The sequence below is a fragment of the Microtus pennsylvanicus genome, chromosome 12 (assembly GCF_037038515.1).
Source record: "Microtus pennsylvanicus isolate mMicPen1 chromosome 12, mMicPen1.hap1, whole genome shotgun sequence".
NCBI classification, from domain to species: domain Eukaryota; kingdom Metazoa; phylum Chordata; class Mammalia; order Rodentia; family Cricetidae; genus Microtus; species Microtus pennsylvanicus.
This window is the reverse complement of record NC_134590.1, coordinates 65,978,869-65,999,277: the sequence shown is the minus strand read 5'-3', so window position 1 is coordinate 65,999,277 and position 20,409 is coordinate 65,978,869. Positions and strand designations below refer to the sequence as shown.

The 20,409-nt window shown below is 49.8% G+C and overlaps 1 protein-coding gene across 3 annotated transcripts in view; it reads right to left on the bottom strand.

The window, feature by feature from the left end:
• Positions 1-967: 967 nt before the first annotated feature.
• Ascc2 (activating signal cointegrator 1 complex subunit 2) overlaps positions 968-20,409 on the bottom strand; it is a 45,817-nt gene continuing 26,375 nt past the window's right edge. For all 3 annotated transcript variants that reach the window (XM_075944155.1, XM_075944152.1, XM_075944156.1), the window contains 11 exons: positions 19,579-19,686; positions 19,306-19,374; positions 19,031-19,105; positions 17,615-17,801; positions 15,626-15,840; positions 14,484-14,603; positions 8,385-8,478; positions 8,178-8,299; positions 7,691-7,790; positions 6,207-6,286; positions 968-3,614 (listed from right to left, as the gene is read on the bottom strand). In XM_075944155.1, coding sequence (XP_075800270.1) covers positions 3,443-3,614; positions 6,207-6,286; positions 7,691-7,790; positions 8,178-8,299; positions 8,385-8,478; positions 14,484-14,603; positions 15,626-15,840; positions 17,615-17,801; positions 19,031-19,105; positions 19,306-19,374; positions 19,579-19,686 — 1,342 coding nt within the window. In that variant the 3' untranslated portion in view covers positions 968-3,442. The remainder of the gene's footprint in view (positions 3,615-6,206; positions 6,287-7,690; positions 7,791-8,177; positions 8,300-8,384; positions 8,479-14,483; positions 14,604-15,625; positions 15,841-17,614; positions 17,802-19,030; positions 19,106-19,305; positions 19,375-19,578; positions 19,687-20,409) is intronic.

Here is a 20,409-nt window from a genome sequence, read left to right as displayed (position 1 = left end):
AGAGGTCTCATGCCTATAATCCCACACACGGGAGGCTGCAAGAGCATCTTGAATTTGAGGTCAGCCTGAACTACATATCAAGAGCCAGTCTCTCAAAACAAAATAAAGACTCGCAGAGAGAGTTCAGAGGTTAGGGGTGTGCACTACTCTAGCAGGTGACCCAGATCCAGCTGCCAGCACCGTAGTCCACAGGACCCAACTTCCTCTGGTCTTTGCAGGCACTTACACACAGGTGGTACATATAAATGCATGCAGGCGCGCACACACACATACATAAAGCTTTAAAACAGTTTCTTCTTTAAAAACAAACACACATGACTGGGCAGTGGTTATACATTCCTTTTTTTTTAATCCCAGCACTCAGGAGGCAGAAGCAGGTGGATCTCTGTGAGTTTGAGGCCAGCCTGGTCTACAGAAGGAGTTTCAGGACAGCCAAGGTTATACAAGCCACCCTGTCTCAAAAAACCAAACACACCTACAAAACCAAAGCATTATTCAGTAGGTCGAACAGTAAACTAGACAAACCTCTTGAAGGTGGAAAACAAAGAAAAAAAGAAAAAAAAAAAGAGAGCCCTTCGGAAAACAACCCTGCCACCAAGCCAGCATAGACCTGGAGAGCTTTGGCAGAGGGAGCAGCACAGAAAATAAAATTAAAATTAAAAAAAAAAAAAGAAGAAGAAAAAATCCGTCTCTGTGGAACAACGTCCCCTGTACTCGGGAGTCCCAGCAGCCTAGCATGTCCAAGCGTCCTGTCTTCTAAGTACTTGCCGGTGTCTTCCTTGATGCAGTGAGAGGAACAGCATGGCTTGAAGCTAAGAGTGGGGCTTCAGGAGACACTCTTGAGTCTGATCCTATCCAGGGTCCCTAGCTGTGTGACCTTGGGCCTCCCTGTACCCTGGTTTTCTCACCTGACCCAACACTGCAAGGTTAAGCAAGAGAATGAACTCCAGGAAGACAGAGGAGAGACTCTGGCTCAGGAAAAGTGTTTATTCCCGACAGAAGTAACCATGGCCTTGCTACCAGCACGGCCAGCCCATGCATTCCCTTCCACACTTGGTCAGGGTGCAAACGTAGTGTTAAAATTCTCACAAACAATGCCTGACGCTGCTCGTGCATTCTGCCCTTAAGTTTGTTCTTCAGATTTAGTTTGTATTCATTTATGAACAGGGTCACATGTAGCTTGGGCTAACCTTGAACTCTGTCTCTACCCCCCAAGAAATAAGTGTGTGCCACCACGTCTAACTCTGATTGAGTCTGATTTGTTTTTCTGCACATATTACTGAATCTGAGCTCCTGGTGGGCAGTGACATGCACGTTTGTGCCAACTGTTTTCTCCTCCAGGATGCAGCTTGCCAAGGACAGCAGCCACGACCAAGTTACTGTGGGCAGAGTCCTTGCCAGCCCCTCCCCACAGGCTTAGGTCTCTTAGAATCCATCTCTGGTTTTGCCTTCCAGGGCACAGAAGCTCTCGCAGCCATTCACAGGCTAGGATTAAAGACACTTGAGTCTTGTGTCCTTTCAGAGGCACAAGATTTTAAGAGTTTCTCCAGAAACATATATGATGGGAACATTCTCTGTAGGGCACAGAAAAGGCACTTAGAAAACACCCAACGAGGAGAGCAGTGGGACAGGGACCGAACGGTCCACCTACCCAACTCTTGGGTTGCTATTCTTAAACTTGGAATCCCCTTAGGGACTTCCTTTGTGTATGTAGTATTGGGGACAAACCGATACTCTTGCATGTTAACTTACTTCTACCACTGAGCAACAGCCTCAGTCTCCATCTCTAGGGACTTCACCAACACCCAATAGTGCCACTCATCTGGTCCAGCGCTCTCATTTAGGCCGAGAGGAAGGGTGACAGGAATGCTCTGAGCTGGTTTCAAAGTGCTGTGAAAGGCAGTTCTGGTGAACTAAAAGGTGCAAGCAACACGTTGCTTCTTGGGGGATGTTTGGTCTGGCCTGACATGTCGGGAAACAGAAAGATAGTGGTGTTCTATTCTTTCAGCCAGACTGCTCCCAGGAAACCCCGGGCAGTCCTGGAGGTGGCTGTGGGGAATAACAGCAGGCAAAGCTCCAAACACCTATTTGCCTTGCAGGAGACAGCAGCTTGGTCTGAGCTCAGTCAGGGAGAAATGACCCTGCCACTGAGCTGGGCCAATGGTAAGTGCTTCCAGGAGGAAACTGTTTTCCTGCTGCCTGTCAGGATGGCTAAGCCTGCCAGATCTCAGCTACTTCAGCAGCCCTTGGGGAGGCCATCACCCCATCCCCACTCTGCATCTCAAATGCTCCCAGAGGCCAGCAAGGCACAGGGATTGCCATTGATTTTCACTTGCGCAGGCTGGCCTAACAAAACAATTCATCAAGTGTCTGTCTGCTTGTTCGTCCTAACTGCAATCAAATCAATGTCCCTGGCATTCGAGGTCTGCAGCTTAGACTCCAGGCCATGCTGGATCAGGATCAGCCCAGCAAAGAGCTCACTATAGCTCCCCTGCACATCAGTTAAAACCCAAGGGACCTGTTAACTGATGCCCACTGCAGAGTGGGCCACACCTGGACAGGGTTCTGGAAATTAGCCAAGTATCACTTGCTCCAACGGCTTGGCAGCATACCTTCACTCCGTTTTAGTAGCTTCCAATCTCTAGATTTGGGAGGGTTAGGGGCTAACGGTCTATTTATAACTACGAGGCCCTGTAATGGCCAAGTGTTCTCGTTCCAGCTGAGACACAGCGGTTCCCATCATCTACACTGATCCATAACCTGACAGCCAGGAATCAGACTGTTTCCAAGACCTGCTCTGCCACCTCGTCTGTGGCCTAGGAACACACTCCCAGCTCTCCAAGTCCCACTTTCCGATCTGTACTGTGAACTGGAAACAGTGCCTACCCCCTGGGGAGGCGGTGCATGAGGTAGCAACAGAATGGACCTTAGGCCTCACACAGGCGCAATATCCTTCCACAGGCACAGAGAAAGGGCTGATGTGCTCGGGTCACACAGCAAGGAAGAGCAACGTTAGGAGGGGCGCTGAGGGCACACACGCAAAGTCAACAGAGAGTGAGTGAGTACCACTGTGCCTTCTTGTCTTTCAGGTGGTGGTGTCACTGAGGTATGACAGAAGGAAAGGCTGGAGCATGTCACGGAACATTGTTAGAAGGTCAGAAACTTTATTCACGGGCCTTTTGCTGTCTCTGAATATACAGGTCTGCTGCATCCAGGACTTCCGTGAGGTGGTGTCTTGCTGCACAAGATAAAGGACACCTTGGTTTTGCATCCCCATCTTTTCCCGCTAGCACAGCTGGGAGAGAGCCTACTTGATGGCACTGGGTTCCTGCACCAAGGGATAAGGCACTTTGTGTTCGACAAGAAGGTGCTCATGGCTGGCTGGCAGGTGAGGTATGGTGGTGGCCTTGAGGGCCTCCCTCACCCAGGCATCTTTGTGTCCTCAGGATGGGATCATGCCTTTGCTTCTCTTCCTGTCAGCCATGGTTCTACGGTTGTGGTTGGCTCTGGTTGCCTTTTTGGCTTCTTTCTTCCTGCGCTCCTGGGTGGTTTCTCGGGTTTGTCCGTGGCCCCGGGGGCTGCCTGTCACTGCTGCGGAATTCTCAGGCCGGTACCTGCAAGAGTAATAACCACCCCATGAGAGACACAGTTGGACAAGGCTCTGATAGGAAGGCTCCACAGTCCACCCTAGCGGCTACCACTGAGGTCACACACTGGCCCAGGTCCAGATAGGAAAGGAAATGGAGCCCTAGCCTTGGGCCTGATTTTCTCTTAGACCTTGAAGATGGGCCCAGCACCCATCTACGAGTATTAACTGTTAGTGGGCTGGATGGTGGCCCCCTACAAATGGGACAATGCTCTATGTTTACACACCAGGTCTTAACTTGGTCCCTTGGTCCACAGCCTCTGGGTCTACTCAGAGCGCTCCCTCAGGGCTGGGAGGAAAAACATCAGAACAGCTGTGCTCTCGTCAACAACCTCTGACTGTTGCCTTCAGCATGGAATCAAATGTCTCTTGGTGAGGTCCCCTATACCCAGAATCTAGGTTGGGACTGAACTTCAGCATGGAATCAAATGTCTCTTGGTGAGGTCCCCTATACCCAGAATCTAGGTTGGGACTGAACTTCAGCATGGAATCAAATGTCTCTTGGTGAGGTCCCCTATACCCAGAATCTAGGTTGGGACTGAACTTCCACCCACGACCTATGCTTCTACTCTTGGCACAGTAGACTTTGACCAGTTTCTTAACTAAGAAAAAGGAACCTAGTTGGGTGGTGGTGGCACACGCCTTTAATCCCAGCACTGGGGAGGCAGAGGCAGGTAGAGCTCTGTGAGTTTGAGGCCAGCCTGGTCTACAGGAGTGAGTCCCAGGACAGGCTCCAAAGCTTCCAAAGCTACAGAGAAACCCTGTCTTGGAAAACAAAACAAAACAAAAACCAAAAAAGAAAAAGAAAAAGGAACCTGCTAAGATAGAGCCTTGTGATTCCTGGATTCTTCTCCAGAACACAACTCCTTTATAGCTGGGCAGTGGTGGGTGTACACCTTTAATCCCAACACTCAGGAGGCAGAAGCGGGAGGATCTCTGAGACTGAGGCCAGCATGGTCTATAGTGTAAGGTCTCAAGGTTACATAGAGAAATCTTGTCTGGAAAGACAAAACTTCCCCATACCCTTTCTACCATAAGGGCTTAGCTCAAGCATCCCTGTGTCCCTACCATGACTCTAAGTCACTAAGGATGTGTCTTCTGCCTGGGTCTTTTTATTCTGCAGATATCAGTAAGGCTTGCACACATTCCCATGCTGAGTGACAGACTCACACTGTCAGTGATTATGAGTGCAGAACACAAAGCTCAGCCATCTGGGTGCATCTGTGTTATTTACTTGCTTCTGAGACAGGCTCTCACTATGTACCCTCAGAACCAGAGGTCCTCTTGTTGTGGAATATTAGTTGAATATGTGTAACATTTGTTTATGCTGTGGAACATTTGTTTAATGATGCAAAGATGTGTTGCATTCTTTTATGTTGCATTTGTTTAACTTTGAGAAACCATGTTACTTTGCCTGCCTAAAACACCTGATTGGTCTAATAAGGAACAGCCAATAGCTACCCAGGAGAGAAAAATAGGCAGGGCTGCCATGAGAGAGAATAAATAGGAACAGAAAAGAAAAGGGGGAAAAGAAAAAGAGAGGAGGATGGGGGGGGGGAAGCCACACAGTAAGAATGGAATAAGAAGGAAAGATATACAGAAAAAGAAAAAGATAAAAGTACAAGCAGGGCAGTGGTGGCGCACACCTTTAATCCCAGCACTTGGGAGGCAGAGGCAGGTGGATCTTTGTGAGTTCGAGACCAGCCTGGTCTACAAGAGCTAGCCTCCAAAGCTATAGAGAAATCCTGTCTCTGGGGGTGGGGGAAAAGGTAAAAGTACAGCAAATGTAGATAAATGTAGATTGGGATAATTTAAGTTAAGAAAAGATATCTAGGGCTGGAGAGATGGCTTAGAGGTTAAGAGCACTGACTTCTTCCAGAGGCCCTAAGTTCAAGTCCCAGCAACCACAGGGTGACTCACAACCACCTATAATGAGATCTGGTACCCTCTTCTGGGGTGTAGGCATACATGCAGGCAGAACACTGTATATGTAATAAATAAATCTTAAAAAAAAAAGAAAAGCTGACTAGAAACAAGCCAAACTAAGACTGGCATTCATAAGGAAGAATAGTCTCCATGTGATTATTTGGGAGCTGGGTGGCGGGCCCCCAAAGAGTAAAGAGTTAAAACAACAGAAACCAACCATACCCTCTTGCCTTTGCCACCTGAGCACTGGGCTCACGGGCTCACACTGTGATGCGTGGCTTTCATGTGTAACAGGGTTTGCTATGCTGCTCACATTGGTTTTGAAATCCTGCTTTCAAATGATTCTCCTGCTTCAGCCTCCCAAGTAGCTATGACTTTAGGCACATACTTTGATTGGCTCTGATGTTTTGGGGAGACTTAATAATGCTGTATGACCTTTACTAAGTTATTTAATGTCTCTGGGTCAAACTGGACAATGATACTGATATTAATAGTTACTTCCTAGAGCTGGACAGGAGCTAAATAACTACCCAAAAAGTCCCAGGGGCTGGGCAGTGGTGGTACATACCTTTATTTCCAGAACTTGGGAGGGGTTCCCCCCCCCGCCCCGTGGATTAGCCCCTCCAATGCTCACCCCTTCCTGGCAAGGAAGGCCAGGCGCCTGGCTTCAGCCTTTTCCCTCAGCACTGCAGGATCCTGGATGAAATGGTCCAGCTGTGGAAGGAAGAGAAGTGAAAATCTGTGTGAATCCCTGCTGGGAGGAATCTTGAGGCATCCACAGCAGGCAGGGCAGGCAATCTTAGTACTGAGCAAGCTGGTTGCCAGCTGAAGCCTCCTTTAGGGAGGGAGGGAGCTAAAGGATGTGGGGCAGGCTGCTGGGGAGAAAGGACCACAGCAGGCACATCAATGAATACGTGTGGGTATGGCTGAGATGGCCACCAGGAAAGGACACAAAAGACCATGAAAATTGACTAAGGTCCCTGGAAGCAGGCTTGCCCTGAGACTTGGAAGTCAGGTCTCACTCTGGTGCCACAGCAGAGGGCTCAGTGAGAACTCCTCTTGAGGACCACTTTCTATGCTCAGAGTGCATGGTGGACCTGTGCAGGGGAAAGCTAGGACCTCGGCAAACAGGCAGGCTTTGACACATGGCACAATAACAATAATATCCACCAGGCGGTGGTGGTGCATGTCTTTAATCCCAGCACTCGGGAGGCAGAGGCAGGTGGATCTCTGGGAGTTCGAGGCCAGCCTGGTCTACAAGAGCTAGTTCCGGGACAGGCACCAAAAAAAGCTACAGAGAAACCCTGTCTCGAAAAACCAAAACCAAATAATAACAATAATAATAATAATATCCAAAGGAGAAGAACTAGTGGCAGGGGAAGATGGTTCACTTGGTATGGAACCTGTGGCTGAGAGCCCTGTGGCAGGCCATGCACTTCCTACCACAGCACTTAATGCCTCCGCACAGCTCTAGGAACATCTGACTCTGTCATCTTTGGGGGCTGCTGGGGACTGTAGAGTGCCTGGTTACTCCCTTCACATGGAGCAAAATCACTTTTCATCTGTTTTCTAGCTTGAATTTCAAGTTAAGATTTCAGCTGAAGAGCTGGGCAGTGGTGGTGCACGCCTTTAATCCCAGCACTTGTGAGGCAGAGGCAGGCGGATCTCTGTGAGTTCGAGACCAGCCTGGTCTACAAGAGCTAGTTCTAGGACAGGCTCCAAAACCACAGAGAAACCCTGTCTCGAAAAACAAACAAACAAAAAAACCAAAAAACAAAGATTTCAGCTGAAGAAAAAGTTTAGCTGCTAAAAGTGAGTTTTCAGACAAGAGGTCTAGCTTACTTCCAGAGCCTCAGGGCTCAAAGTCCTGTCTGATTTTTAAAAAAGCCAGCCTAGGCACAGCAGCCTACAGCTACCCTTCCTTCTTCCAGACCATAACACCTGATGACTCAGCTGTTGACAGACACCCCCCCCCCCTCCTGTCCCCTGAGAGCCCTCTGGGCAGCGGAGCAGAGATCAAAGCCCGCAGCTCTCCAAACAGAGGCGGAGACAGGCCCAGAGCCCTAATTTGCCCTTCAGGGCTGCATTTCTTTCGTCTGCCACCCGCCCAGGACGGACCTTGGGGGCCTCCTCTTCAACCTCCTCCACTTCATCATAGTCTTCCTCTGGTCCTTCTCCAGGCATTTTGGTTCTCAGCACCTGAGGGATGGTGAAGGGCCTGAGGGTTGGGAAAGAAAGTGAGATCAAAGAATTGGAAATGGCCTCCTGCCTGGGGAGAAGGCTGGGGAGGGGCACTGCTCGGGAGGCAAGGGAACCTTCCCACAGGGGTTTTCAAGCAGCCTTTGCTTTTGTCGCCAGATTCTTTAAAGGGGGTAACCGCTGAGCTGAGTCCCTAGGGATCCCCAATCTTTCTGTTCACCAGGAAGCCCTGCTTTGATCTGCACAGGTAAATCCCTACAAGATTCTGCTGAGGAAAACGTTCCACACTTAGGAAAAAACATGACTTGCTAAGACCAGGGGTGGGGAGGGGAGAGGTGAAGGAGCAGAGGGTGGGAGTGGGCCCGGGAAATCTGGCTGGCCGGCCAGGTGCCTGCTAGCGACTCACCTGCGGCTGATGAGCTCATCGTCAGAGTCTGCGTCGTTGGCGCCCACCTGGTTGCCATCGTATGTGTCATCATACTCGTCCTCGTAGTCATCAACCTGGTATTCTCCTGGCTGCACTGGGACCTGCAACAGCAGACTCATGGGTCAGAGAAGCTAGGGGACTGCTGCATTTCCCACACCCTGCAGAGGCCCAGGCTGGGCAGCCTACCTCCTCCATTACCACACTGTACTGCTGGTAGCGAAGCCTCTGCGCCGCCACAGCCCGCTTGTCGTTCACCAGGCTCCTCACATTCTCCTCCTTCCTGGAGCCAGGGACAGCAGAGAGAGAGGGAGGACACCATCAGGTCTGGAAGAGTGTGGAGGGCAAAAGGTCCAGAGAGATGCTGCGTTCCCTTCTGTAGACCTCAGACCCTGCTGAGTCTTCATCCTAAGCCCAGGAAAGCCCTAAACACTCTTGGGTGAGGCAAGAGGGGGTCTGGCTTCTTCCTCTCACCCTCCACTACTGCAGCTCCCGTCCCTGTTATGCAGGGCCAGCTTCCGTGCAAGAGTCCCATGGGAGGAGGAAAGTCTGGCAGTTCCGACTGCCATCAGTTATGTCGAAGACGAGGACAGATGGGTGCAGTGCAGGGGGAAGGGACACACCTGGCTCACACTGAACTGCACATCACAGTGTCAGCAGGGCCTCAGGTCTCTTGACCATGGCTTTGCAAACTTGTAGAGAATCCTGGCTTGTCAATCACATACACGGGCTCATGGAATGTGTTTCTCTGGCTCTGCAGGGGCAAATCAATTAGAGATGGCAGGCAAGAAATCTAGCTTAGTGATGAGATTCCATCTCTGGAATGTATCAAGAGAAAGGGGTCTGAGAAAAAAAAGGGAGACACAGAGCCATGCAGATTCTGTGCAGATCGTCTAACAGCTGGCTCTGGGTGGGTGGCAGGCGTCTGGGTCTGTAGGCTTGTCTAGGACCAGGTACAGGCTGGGACTGCAGTCTCAGTATGGCTGGCAAGGCTTTGCTGTGCTGTGACAATCTTCCTACCTGTCAGAGCCATTCTAAGCCTGAGCAGGGAGGAGACTGAGAAACAGGTCAGATATGCATCTGTACTCACAGTGGAGTGAGGGGTGAACAGCACAAAATATGCCAAATTCAGTGGGCTGCCGCTGACAGACGCAAGTGAGGGCGGCACCAGCACATGTCTGGAGGAAGGGGTGAGGAAACCCAAGACAGTGGGACAGAAAGGATGCTGTATTTGGTTTAGATCTGAGTGAACTCTTAGGTAAACAGAAATCTTAGCTGGCTGTGGTGACTCATGCCTATAGTCCTAGTATTGGAGAGGCTGCGGTAGGAGAACTGCCAAGAGTTAAAGGCCAGGTTGGACTACAGAGACCCCTATCTCAAACAAAACAAAACAAATAAACAAAAACCACAAAGCTGTGCGTGATGGCAAAAGTGTGTGATTCCAGCACTAGCAAGGAAGGAGCAGGAGTATCAGGAGTTCAAGGTCAGTCTCAGCTACAAAGTTAGCTGGAGGCCAGCTAAGGCTACTCTAGCCCTTGTTTTAAATAAAACAACTGAAAAACAACAACAACAACAAAAACCCAAAAGACCAATCCAGGAATCCTTCCCAGCCACCGGGATTGGGGCTGTGGAGCTGTGATGATGGCCTTGGTGCTGCAGAGACTCTTTCTTTGCCAGGTTGGTAAAGAAGTAGAAAGGAGAAAGGGCTTTAAGCCTTTCCCATGGCTGGTACCACTAGTAAGAACACATTCCGGCACTCAGCCACGCTTTTTGAGATGCCAGGTACTATCTATGTTGGGCCAGGGGCCCAAGAAGAAGAAGAGGTGTCATCCTTGTCTGGCAGTTCCCTGAGGCTCCTGGTTTCTGTCATCCCAGGTTCTGGGTGAAGGTGGATGGTGTCTAGTTATGTGGCTTTTTGCAGGGCCAGATGGAGAAGACACCTTTTATGGATCCCACCTGGGCCTTAGGAGACGACAGGCAGCAGAGCCAGGGGCCTGGCTGCCTGTCTAGGGCATTGTGCTTTGCTTTCTTGTCTGGATTTGGAGCCAAGAAGAAAGAAGATCCCACCAAGCACCTGGGAAAGACCCATTCATAAGCCAGGACTTCACCCTCCTCTAGATACAGGCAACAAGAACTTCACAGACTGTCTTTGGAATCCTGGCCTCCTACAAAGTGGCAGCAAGGCCGGGAACATGCCTGCTCTCCTGAAGCTGGTCACCTTTTCTCTTATCATCTACTCAACCCTGTTCTATAAAAACAGGTCCTTAGTGGCCTGTACAGACAACAAACATTCCAGGTTGGGCACAGAAAGGCAGAGAAACCTGCCCAGAGCCATATAGCTTCTAAAGGAAGGTTCAGGTCCTGACTTGGGTTTGCTCTACACTTTCTAAGCTGTGTGGTCACAAGTCTCTAGCCTCATTAAATCAGTCCAGTGTGGTGTGGGGTGCTTGCCTCTAAAGCTAGCAGTAGCAGGACTGGAGAGATGGTTTAGGGGTTAAGAGTACTGGCTGCACTTGTCAAGAACCTAGGCTCAATTTCTGCCACTCACATGTGTACTCACAACCATCTGTAACTTAAAAAATAGGAGGGGGGGGAGATAAACCCAGCTTTAAGGTGGCAGAGACAAGAGGATTTCTGTGAGTTTCAGGCCAGCCTGGTTTACACAGTGAGTTAGTTCCAGGCCAGCCAGGGTAACACAGTGAGCCCCTATCTCAAAATCTAAGCCAACAAAAACCTCCTTGGTTCCTGCTTGCGGTATTCACTTCTCAGGGGTGAGCCGAGAACGAAATGAGAGGATGTGTAAAGCTGAGCATAGGGTGCACGGCTCGACCCCGAATGCTTAGGACACGGGAGCAGGATGACCATGAGCTCAGGTCATCTTTGGCTGCTTAGTGAGTCTGAGGCTAGACTCCATCTCAAACAGAGGACAACAACAAAATAAAACAAACAACAGCAACAAAACTAAAGGAAAAGAAGATACTGTCAGTCTTACATGCTAATGTATGCTGTGATTCTCCAAGAAGCAGACAAAACACACAGACATATCTGGCCACAGAACCTTTGTTGAGGGGAACTCTTGTTATCTTCCAGGGTTCTACAGGGCAGTCCAAAGGAGTTAGAAGGGCACATGTTGTGTACATAGGTGCTTGATCAACCAAAACTACCCTCTAGTCTACTCTAGTAGCCCGCCTGCCTGCCTGCCTGCCTTCCTTCCCTCCCTCTCTTCCTCCCTCTCTTCATTGCTTATTTTGAAACAGGATCTCCTGATATAGCCCAGGTTGGCCGCAAGCTCTAAAACCTTCCATGTGCTGGGACTGTGTGAGCCAGGCCCAGCTCAGACTCAAGTTCAGATTGCTCCACTTCTGTGCTCTACATTAGAGCCCCAAAGTCTGGCCCAGTTCTGTTCATGACACATGAGAAAAATATGGAAGCTTCTGGGCCTGCTTTGTTCTTCTCTAAAAAAGAGATGGGGCTGGGTAGTGGCACAATGGTAGTGTGCAAGGCCCTGGGTTCGGACCCTAGCATCACCAAAAAAAAAAAAAAAACCAACAAAACAAACAAAATTAAACAAAAGATAAAAGAGAGGCAAGAATATCTTGTCTGGACTCCCTTGGGCATTATGGTTTCTAGTAGCCAAAAATCAAATAGCTGAAGCCCTTCACAGACCTCTAGGGACCCCCTAAGCCAGGGTCCCAGAAGATATCTTGTGCTTTATCCCAAATAAAAACCAACCACAGGGTAACCAAGCCCCACCTCTGCCCTCTGTAACTCTGTGTGTAAGAGAACAGACCAGACTCTACTTGTTACCAAAGCTGCCAAGCATGTTCATCAGATTCAATGCATATGTACACAGGTGTGATTTACTTTGTGCTACTTAATTCTCCACCTGCTACCCGAAGGCAGGGCCCTAGCCCTTCCACCTTGCCCTGACTAGGCAGGTGCCCCTGCTGAACTCCTGGTGCACCTGATTATTTGATGATCTGTCTTTCCCACGGTCTCTGCCCTTTGTGGGCAAAGCCAAGGCACTCTGCTCACCTTGTTTTCCTGGTGCCTCGCATAGGATCTCACGCTAGTAAAGCACTTAATAAATATTTGCTGAGTGGATAAATACTGAACCATGAATGAAGGCTTTACCTCTTTACAATCCTTGCCCCTGGGCTGCCCAGAGTGGGATTGGTAAACACTGGTCATTCTGTCTCTGCTGGCAGGCAGAGTGCCACAGAATTAGGACACCTGGCTGCTTCAGCCCTTCTGATGACCCTGACAGCTGAAAGCAGACCACTGGCAAATGCTCATAGGTGACCTCCAATTGGGTGGGGACCTAGCTGAACCTACAGATGAACGCCAAGGGGAACCCTGTGTCCAGAGATGCTAAGCTCTGTAGAGGGTCCTACCAGCCAGGCTCCCACACCTTCTGCTGGTCTGGAGGACCCTGTGTGGCTCTTCCCTCCAGCAGCCACCAACAGGAACAACAGCTCTGCCTGGGATCAGGGGTCTCACAATTGGACTGATGAAGCAGTGCTCCAGGATTTCTGGTGCAATCAGCCAGACGGCTTCAGAGTTGCCCTGTGCCTGCTGAGCCCTCAGTCAGCAAGCCTCTGGCAGCACACAGCCCCAGGTGGAGGGCAGCCCTGGACTCGAACTGAAAAAGCAACTGTGTTACTGCACAAGACTCTTACCAGAACACAGCTCCAAGACTAATAGTCTCCTTCCTTTCTAGAATCTCTTGTTCCCACTATTATGATAGGGACAGCACAGGCTGCACTTGAACAGAGCCCCTGGATTTCCAGGTTCTATGACTCAATGTGACTACAGAACTTTGAAGCCGATTAATCCCCCATTCTTTACCTGGCTGTCATTGTTATGCCACCACCACTGACTTCAGTTTCTTCCCAGAGGAAGCCATTCCAGAGCCCAATATTTAATTTTTATTTATTTGTGACACAGGGTCTCACTTAGATTAGATTGGAACTCACTATTGAAAAAAAAATCCTCTCAGGTTCCTGAGTGCGGGAATTAGAGGCTTGAGCTACCATGCCCAGCTTGGGTGACCTCTATAAAACATAAATGCTCATGAGTTCATGGGACCTTTACTACACTCACACTGGTCTTGGAGCCACTGTTGCTTTTGCTCACTCAGCTTGGGAAGTTTCCTCCCTGCTCTGCTGAGCCACCCCTAAACATCCTTCAGTTCTCTGTCACTTTCTTAGGGACCAGGAGGCTGCCCACTATCGTGCTTGTCTGATGAGCTGAGGAGTGCACATTTCACACGGTGTAGGCAGTGTCTGCTTTACTTCCCACTACAGCTCTGGTACTAAACTAACCCAAGGCAATAAGCACCAGGCAAGCATTTATTGAATGAATGAATAGGCCATGGATGGATTACAACGCTGAAAAAGTAGGAAGAAGATAAACTAAAAATGAAAGAAAGAATGAATGAAATTAAAACAGAATTCTTTCATCTTTGGAAAAAACTTACGTGACTTAATTTTGTTTTATCACAGCCTAGAGAAAAATCAGGTCAAAAACTGGCTTCTAGGAAGCACTGTCTAGCTCTACACCCACAGAGTCAACATACACACATCAAAAGACATACTAGAAGGGACAAGGGGACAGATGTGGCTGTCTGGCCTTCTACCACTTACAAGGAGGTATCTATCACTAGCAGTCACCCCCACATAAAGCTGGACTTACAGCACACTGTTAAAGAACCTGCTCTTGTAGGATGACAGTGTATAAGGCCAGGATTCAGAGGGACCCCTGAGGGGATGGAGAGATAGCTCAGCAGTTAAGAACACTGGTTGCTCTTAAGAGGACCCAGGTTTGGTTCCCAGCACCCACATGGCAGCTCACAATTGTCTGTAATTCCAGTTCCACAGGGTGCCTCTATGGATACGTTCCATGGCCATCAGGCATGCATATGGTGCACACACATACATAGAGACAAAGTATTCATACACATAAAATAAAAATAAATTAAAAAGTGGAGGGGTGGAACTCTCTGAGGGGAAAATCCATGGCTGGTTCTATCAAGAAGGGCCTTTGCTGGTGGTGGCACATGCCTTTAATCCCAGCACTCAGGAGGCAGAGGCAGGTGGATCTGTGAGTTCGAGGCCAGCCTGGTCTACAGAGTGAGTTCCAGGACAGCTAGGACTGTTTCATGGAGAAATCCTGTCTCGAAAACAAACAAACAAAACAACAACAAAAAACAACCCAAAAAACAAAGGGCTTTTCTTTCTTGCCACCCTCCAGAACTGGAACACAGACCCCATGTCCTGCCATACTCACCTCCTGCCCTTGTGCACCCGGCTCAGGTCCACTGAGTCCCTGCTGAACACATCAAACTCGTCGTTCTGGAAGACGTTGTGACGAGATGTCAGCAGGGGTGTGGGGTCCGGCTTCACCTGTCTGGGGGCCACAGCACAGAAATCAACTGAAAGGGCCTTGCTGGCTGATGTCGACTGTCCTAAGCCACACTGTGTTCTTCCCATCATACTGTTCACTCCACCCCAAAATTCTAGCCTAGGACATAAGTTCTTTAATGGGGAGCCTCTAATTAGGCTTTACTTAACCTGGCTCCTGTCAAGGGCCCAAAGCCACACCCTCACCCTCATTTCCTGTGTGCCATGCATACCAGTTTTCTATTTCTTCAAAGCTCTATCCCTCATTTAAATGTCCACAATGGCCCTATAAGCCAGGGAGTTATATGTCACTCAACTTCTGTTTTGGGCTGGAGGCGGGGGATGGAGGGCAGCTGCATTTGCTTTGGATGCTAGGAATGCACTGTACACAGCTAAGCCCATGCTCTACCGCTGAGCTCTACTCTCAGCTCCTAGTCCACCTCCTGTGTCTCAGCACTGCCATCTATAACATGGAACACAAACAGGCTGAGGGATGTGGCCAAAGGCACAAGGCTAACTTCATTCATTCATTTGGCAAACATCATTTGTTCATGGAAGAAGCATCCACACGCACCCTTGTTCTTGCTGTCCCCTGAAGCTTTCGGGAGAGCAGTGCACCAAAACCATGAGCTTCAGTGCAGAGAAAGGGAGTAGCTTTGGCTATCGTAACTTGGAAACTGGGAATATGCTAACAATGAGGCAGATCTGGAGCTGAAGTGTGTGTGTGTGTGTGTGTATGAGAGAGAGAGAGAGAGAGAGAGAGAGAGAGAGAGAGAGAGAGAGAGAGAGAGAGCACCCTTTGCCACACTGCTAGTCTCCAGTGGTCTTCCTATAAAGTCTCAGGGACAGCCAGCTGTGCTGAGAACCTTACAGGCCCCAAGCTTGCTTTCTTTAGAAAGGGCACTAGTTCAAACTGCAGGAAACACTGCTGTGAAAAAGGAGCAAATGTATCCTCCAGTCTAGGGGAGGAGCGAGAGGCAAGGAAAGGGGACCCTGCCTTGAGGACCTCTCTCCATCTACCTCACTTACCTTTTCAGGCTGCGGTCCAGCTGGCTGAGTTCTGGGGCCAGCCGGTCCTCCAGGATGTTGTTGATCACCTGCTCTGAATCATAGCTGTAGTGCTCCAGGCAGGCCAGGATGAAGCCCTCCCCGAGGTCTGGCAGCAGGTCTTTCACTTGGGAGATGAGGGAGTCTAGCTGCACACCACACACGGTCGGGCCCAGGGCAGCTGCTGCACCCTTGCACTGCAATGGAAGCCAGAGCGATGGAGCAAAGACTAAGCAGCCCCCACGAAAGGGTAAGAGTCTCCAAACAACACTGCATTCGTCAGCAGGGGCCCTGGCCTTGCCCCTCCTAGTTGTAGGGCTTTTGCCAAGTGACTTAAATTTGAGCCTCTATTTTCTTCCTTTGTGAAAAGAGGGGCTCTATGACTTCCTAGGTGAGTTACCCTTGGCCTGTGTGATTTGGGGGCACTGTACATCCTCTCTCTGAACGGTTCCCTCCTTATGAAATGGACACTATCATTGGTCTCATGGGGCTATTTCAGATGGTTCAATGAAGGGATGCACATTACCCATAGAGCAGAGTACTGGTGTGCAGAAGGTCTCCACAGACAGTCACGTGTTAGTGATCTAGATCCTGCCCAGCTCTACCAAAGTGACTGCCTTTGAAGGACAACAGCAACTACCAGTGAGACTATGTGGAGATGTTCCCTTACGTCACATTGCTTTCAGTAAGGAGATGTCATTTCACATACTGCCCAATGTGGCCTCATTTTTCAAAAAATTTTTATTTTATTTATTTATATTTCTGTATGAGTGCTCTGCGTGCCAGAAGAGGACATCAGATCCTATTACAGGTGGTTGTGAGCCACCATGTGGGTGTTGGGAATTGAACTCTGGTCCTCTGGAAGAATAGCTCAGTGCTCTTAACTGCTGAGCCATCTCTGCAGCCCCCGTGGCTTCATTTTATAATGCTTTCTACTAAGGAGACGATCAAATAAAAACAACAAAGGAGTAGAGATACAGCTTAGTGGAGGAATGCTTGCGTAGCACCAGCACTAGAGCATCATGTTGATGATAAAGACCTCTATGGCTCAGAGAAGCCGCCAAACAGGGAAGAAAGAATCATGGGGTTTAACAGGAAGAACAGTAGCATTTGCTAATTGGGCACTGAGGATCAACCAGAATCGAGAGGGCTCCATATAGCAGCCCTAGGAACCCCAACAACATCATGGAAGCAGGCACCACACCTATCTCTATACACAGAGGAGCAACTACACTGAACACAAGAGATCTGCCATACACCGTTGGCAAACAGTTGGTCAGATTACCACTGAGCAGCCTGACCTGAGAGGAGGCACTGGGTCCAGGACTTAAGTCCCAGCTTGTTCAGTGGAGCGCTGTGATCCCTGGGAGGTGGGTCTGGAACCACGCTCAGCTGCCAGCAAAGGAACTCCACCTTACCCAGCGTGGGGAGGGGCTGGAGAAAGTCCACAAGTAAAAGCTTCACCTCATTTTATAGAGGGAAACAGGGCTGGGCATGGTAGTTCACGCCTGTAATCCCAGCAGTTGGAGGTAAAGACAGGAGGACTGCTGTGAGTTCAAGGCTAGCCTGGACCATTGAGCATTTTATTACCTTGTTTCAAAATGAGAGAGAGAGAGAGAGAGAGAGAGAGAGAGAGAGAGAGAGAGAGAGAGAGAGAGAGAAAAGAGAGAGAGAGAGGATAGAGAGAGGAGAGGAGAGGAGAGGAGAGGAGAGGAGAGGAGAGGAGAGGAGAGGAGAGGAGAGGAGAGGAGAGGAGAGGAGAGGAGAGGCACCAAGTTTAAGAGTTTAAGGGCTGTGCTCTCTTCTATCCCCAGGGTACTACAGCAGCCCCAGTGCTGGAAGCTACCAATTCCAATGGACTCTTTTCCCTGAAACAGAAACAAGGGCACTTGGCCACTTGCCTATCTCTCAAGAGGTGGCCAGGAAGGCTAGGGAACCAGGGATCAGGAGCAGGAACTCCCAGATACACACCTCCTCATCCTCCTCTGAGTTCTCCAGCTGTGATGGCCTTTCACTGACTGGTTTCACTGCTGTCGTGACTCCATTATTAGGATCCTTGGCCTGCGATGGCTCTTTAGTGTCCTTGATTTTCTGTCTGTCCACCCCTTCCCATGCACTTTCCACAGCCTGTAGGATGTAGGCAGTCCGGGTCTCATCCCTATGAGGCAGTGTTAAGGGCTCTCTCGCTCAGGAACCACCTCCCCAGCTCTGGGTAGTATGACTTTGCAGTCCCTGTCCAGCATCTGACCATGAGGCTTTGCCAGGGCCTGCTGGCCTGCCTGGTGGGTGCCACGTGGAACAGTGTGCTAGAGAGAATACTGCCACACAGGCCTCGAACTCTCGCACCACTGCTTGGCAGAGCAGCTCAGGGCAGACAGGGCTGGGGATTACCACCAGTGTCCAGACTTCTAGATCATCCCACAGCTACTTTTGCTCGGATATTCAGGAGGGCCAACAGTACTTTCACTGGACTTTCTGTCCACCAAGCTGAGGGTATTCTGAAAAGGGCAAAGGCCAACTGGAGGTCCCTGAGTCAGGACTGAACTCAGCAACAAAATGGCCCAAAGGGCAGCTCTTTCCTAGTCCTTCTTTCTCTCTGCCACTCTGGGCACTGGGCTAGAAATCGGAGTTGCCCCCACACCCTCACTCTACCAAATCCTCATGACCCATGCAGGGAGGCCTGTAACAGCGATCCCAGTCTCTGGTGATCTCAGGCCAGCCTTCTCTCCCAGAGCCAAGTAGAGCCTTTCCAGAGTAGTAACAGCCCATGTCATTCTGCTTCCCAACTCCCCACTCCCCAGCATCTGACGCACATAGCCCAAACTTCTTCATGGGTATCACACAAGGGTCCTGAATGTTGGTCAGTCCCAGCTCACTTGCCCAGACACTCCTGCTCACTGCCTTACAGACAGCCACACACGACATCTGAGGGCTCCTCAAAGACCCAGATCTTTTTGTCCTCCAAACCCCTGGAAACATGACTGTCCTTAACCTAAGCCTGGACCAGGGCATCTTCTATTTGTTCTATTTCTGGCTTGGGCATTTTCCTCTGGTGCCCACCCTGAGCTCTGCTATGTGAGGGTATAGTCCGCCTCCTCCTCGGGTGACACTTCCTAGGACTTTACCTGTCCTCATCTCCTACAATGGGCTTCAAGGTTTCTAGAGTACAATTTACACACAGACCAGAGCCTCAGAACACATCTAGAGAGAGCAGGCTCTCCCTTGCCCCAAGCATCAGAGCGGTTGTTACTTCTAGAAAAAGAGGAACTAGGGCCTTCGTTAGACTTCGTGATTTGAGTATTCTAGGGGTTGCCTTTTGCCCTCTGGGTCCCAGAATGCCATGTCTGACCTAGTCAGGCCTTCGCCCAGTGAGCTGTAGTAGGATACAAGGCTGAGGAAGCCTGCTGTAGTAGGCTGATGTCTTCAGCTACAGGGAAGAATGAGTCATAGTCCCGGAGGAATCTGTGGGGCAGAGCACAGGAAGGCGGGTCAGGGCTGGAGCCATAGGAACTTGTACTCCAGAAGGTCATCTCATGTCTGCTACCAACCACAGACTCCAGAACCTCTGCTCCATGTAAGTATGTAAGCTGTGCAAGCTTCATGGGACTGGAGAGAGAGACACGGGCCTGTCCCAGAGCTGGTATCTGCTCAGCCCCACTCACCGCTTTTCCTGCAACACGGAGCTGAAGATCTGGAGGAATTCTTCAATGAAGCCTTGAATGTTGTCATTGCTAGGACAGGACACGAGGGAAGATGAGCTCATGCAATGCACGACGATCTGAGGCCCCTTGGATGCTCACCCTACCCCTCTGCAGTCTCTGGCCAGTTGGAGAAACGCATTTTTCTGGGTTTCCCATTATGTTTGGCAGAGAGGAAGAAAGAGGGGAGGAGTGATGAGAAGCACCTGCCATGTGTAGCGTTTCCGTGGAGCTCACCTGCTCTCTAGAATGGGAAGGAGGCAGATCCGGTTCAGGATGATGTGAAACACCTCCATCAGCTTTTTCTTGGAGTGGGAGAGCCTCTGCCACATGTCACCTAGCAGCCTTCAGAGAGAAGTGAAGTAGACTTAAAAGATGAAAGAAACCATGGGAACTTCCCCACAACTGAGGTAATCCTAAAGGCCACTGATGGGAGCAGCTGAGAAAAGGCTATAAATACTGGGTAGCCAGCTGGCTCCAGACCACTTCTCAGTTAAAGAGAGGGTAGGAGCAGCAAGGTCAATTACCAAGAACTTGAAACAACAGCTGAGCTTACATGCAGGGACCAGACATAATCTGCTAAGATCTGGGGGACACGGAATTAATGGATGTAGTGGCCAAGAAGGACTCTCAGACAATCCTCATAAGGTGGCCTATAGCAAGACAGTGTACAATTAATATTTACATCTCTGCTTGTGCTAGCTTACAGAATGCCAAGCTCCAAATGATACATCTATATTAAACCCCCTTATCCCAAGATCAAGAATCACTGCAGAAGGTTTGGAAAGATCGTAAGAGCCAGAGGCTGTGGGTGACTACAAGAAAACAGTGTTTTCTGACACAGCAGGACAGTTGCACATATAAACTCACAGCAATTATGACAAAATGAGCAAGTCACATGCCAGCTCAAACCAGAGCAAATCCCAGTATGCAGGGGGAGGTGGAGCACAAAGTCCCACCCCTAGCTGAGGCGCTATTGGCAACTGACAGCTATCAGGAGAGAGAGTCAGTTTTCTTTAAAGGTGTGAATGACCCCAGTTAGGTTGAGCACACCACGATGGAAGGTCA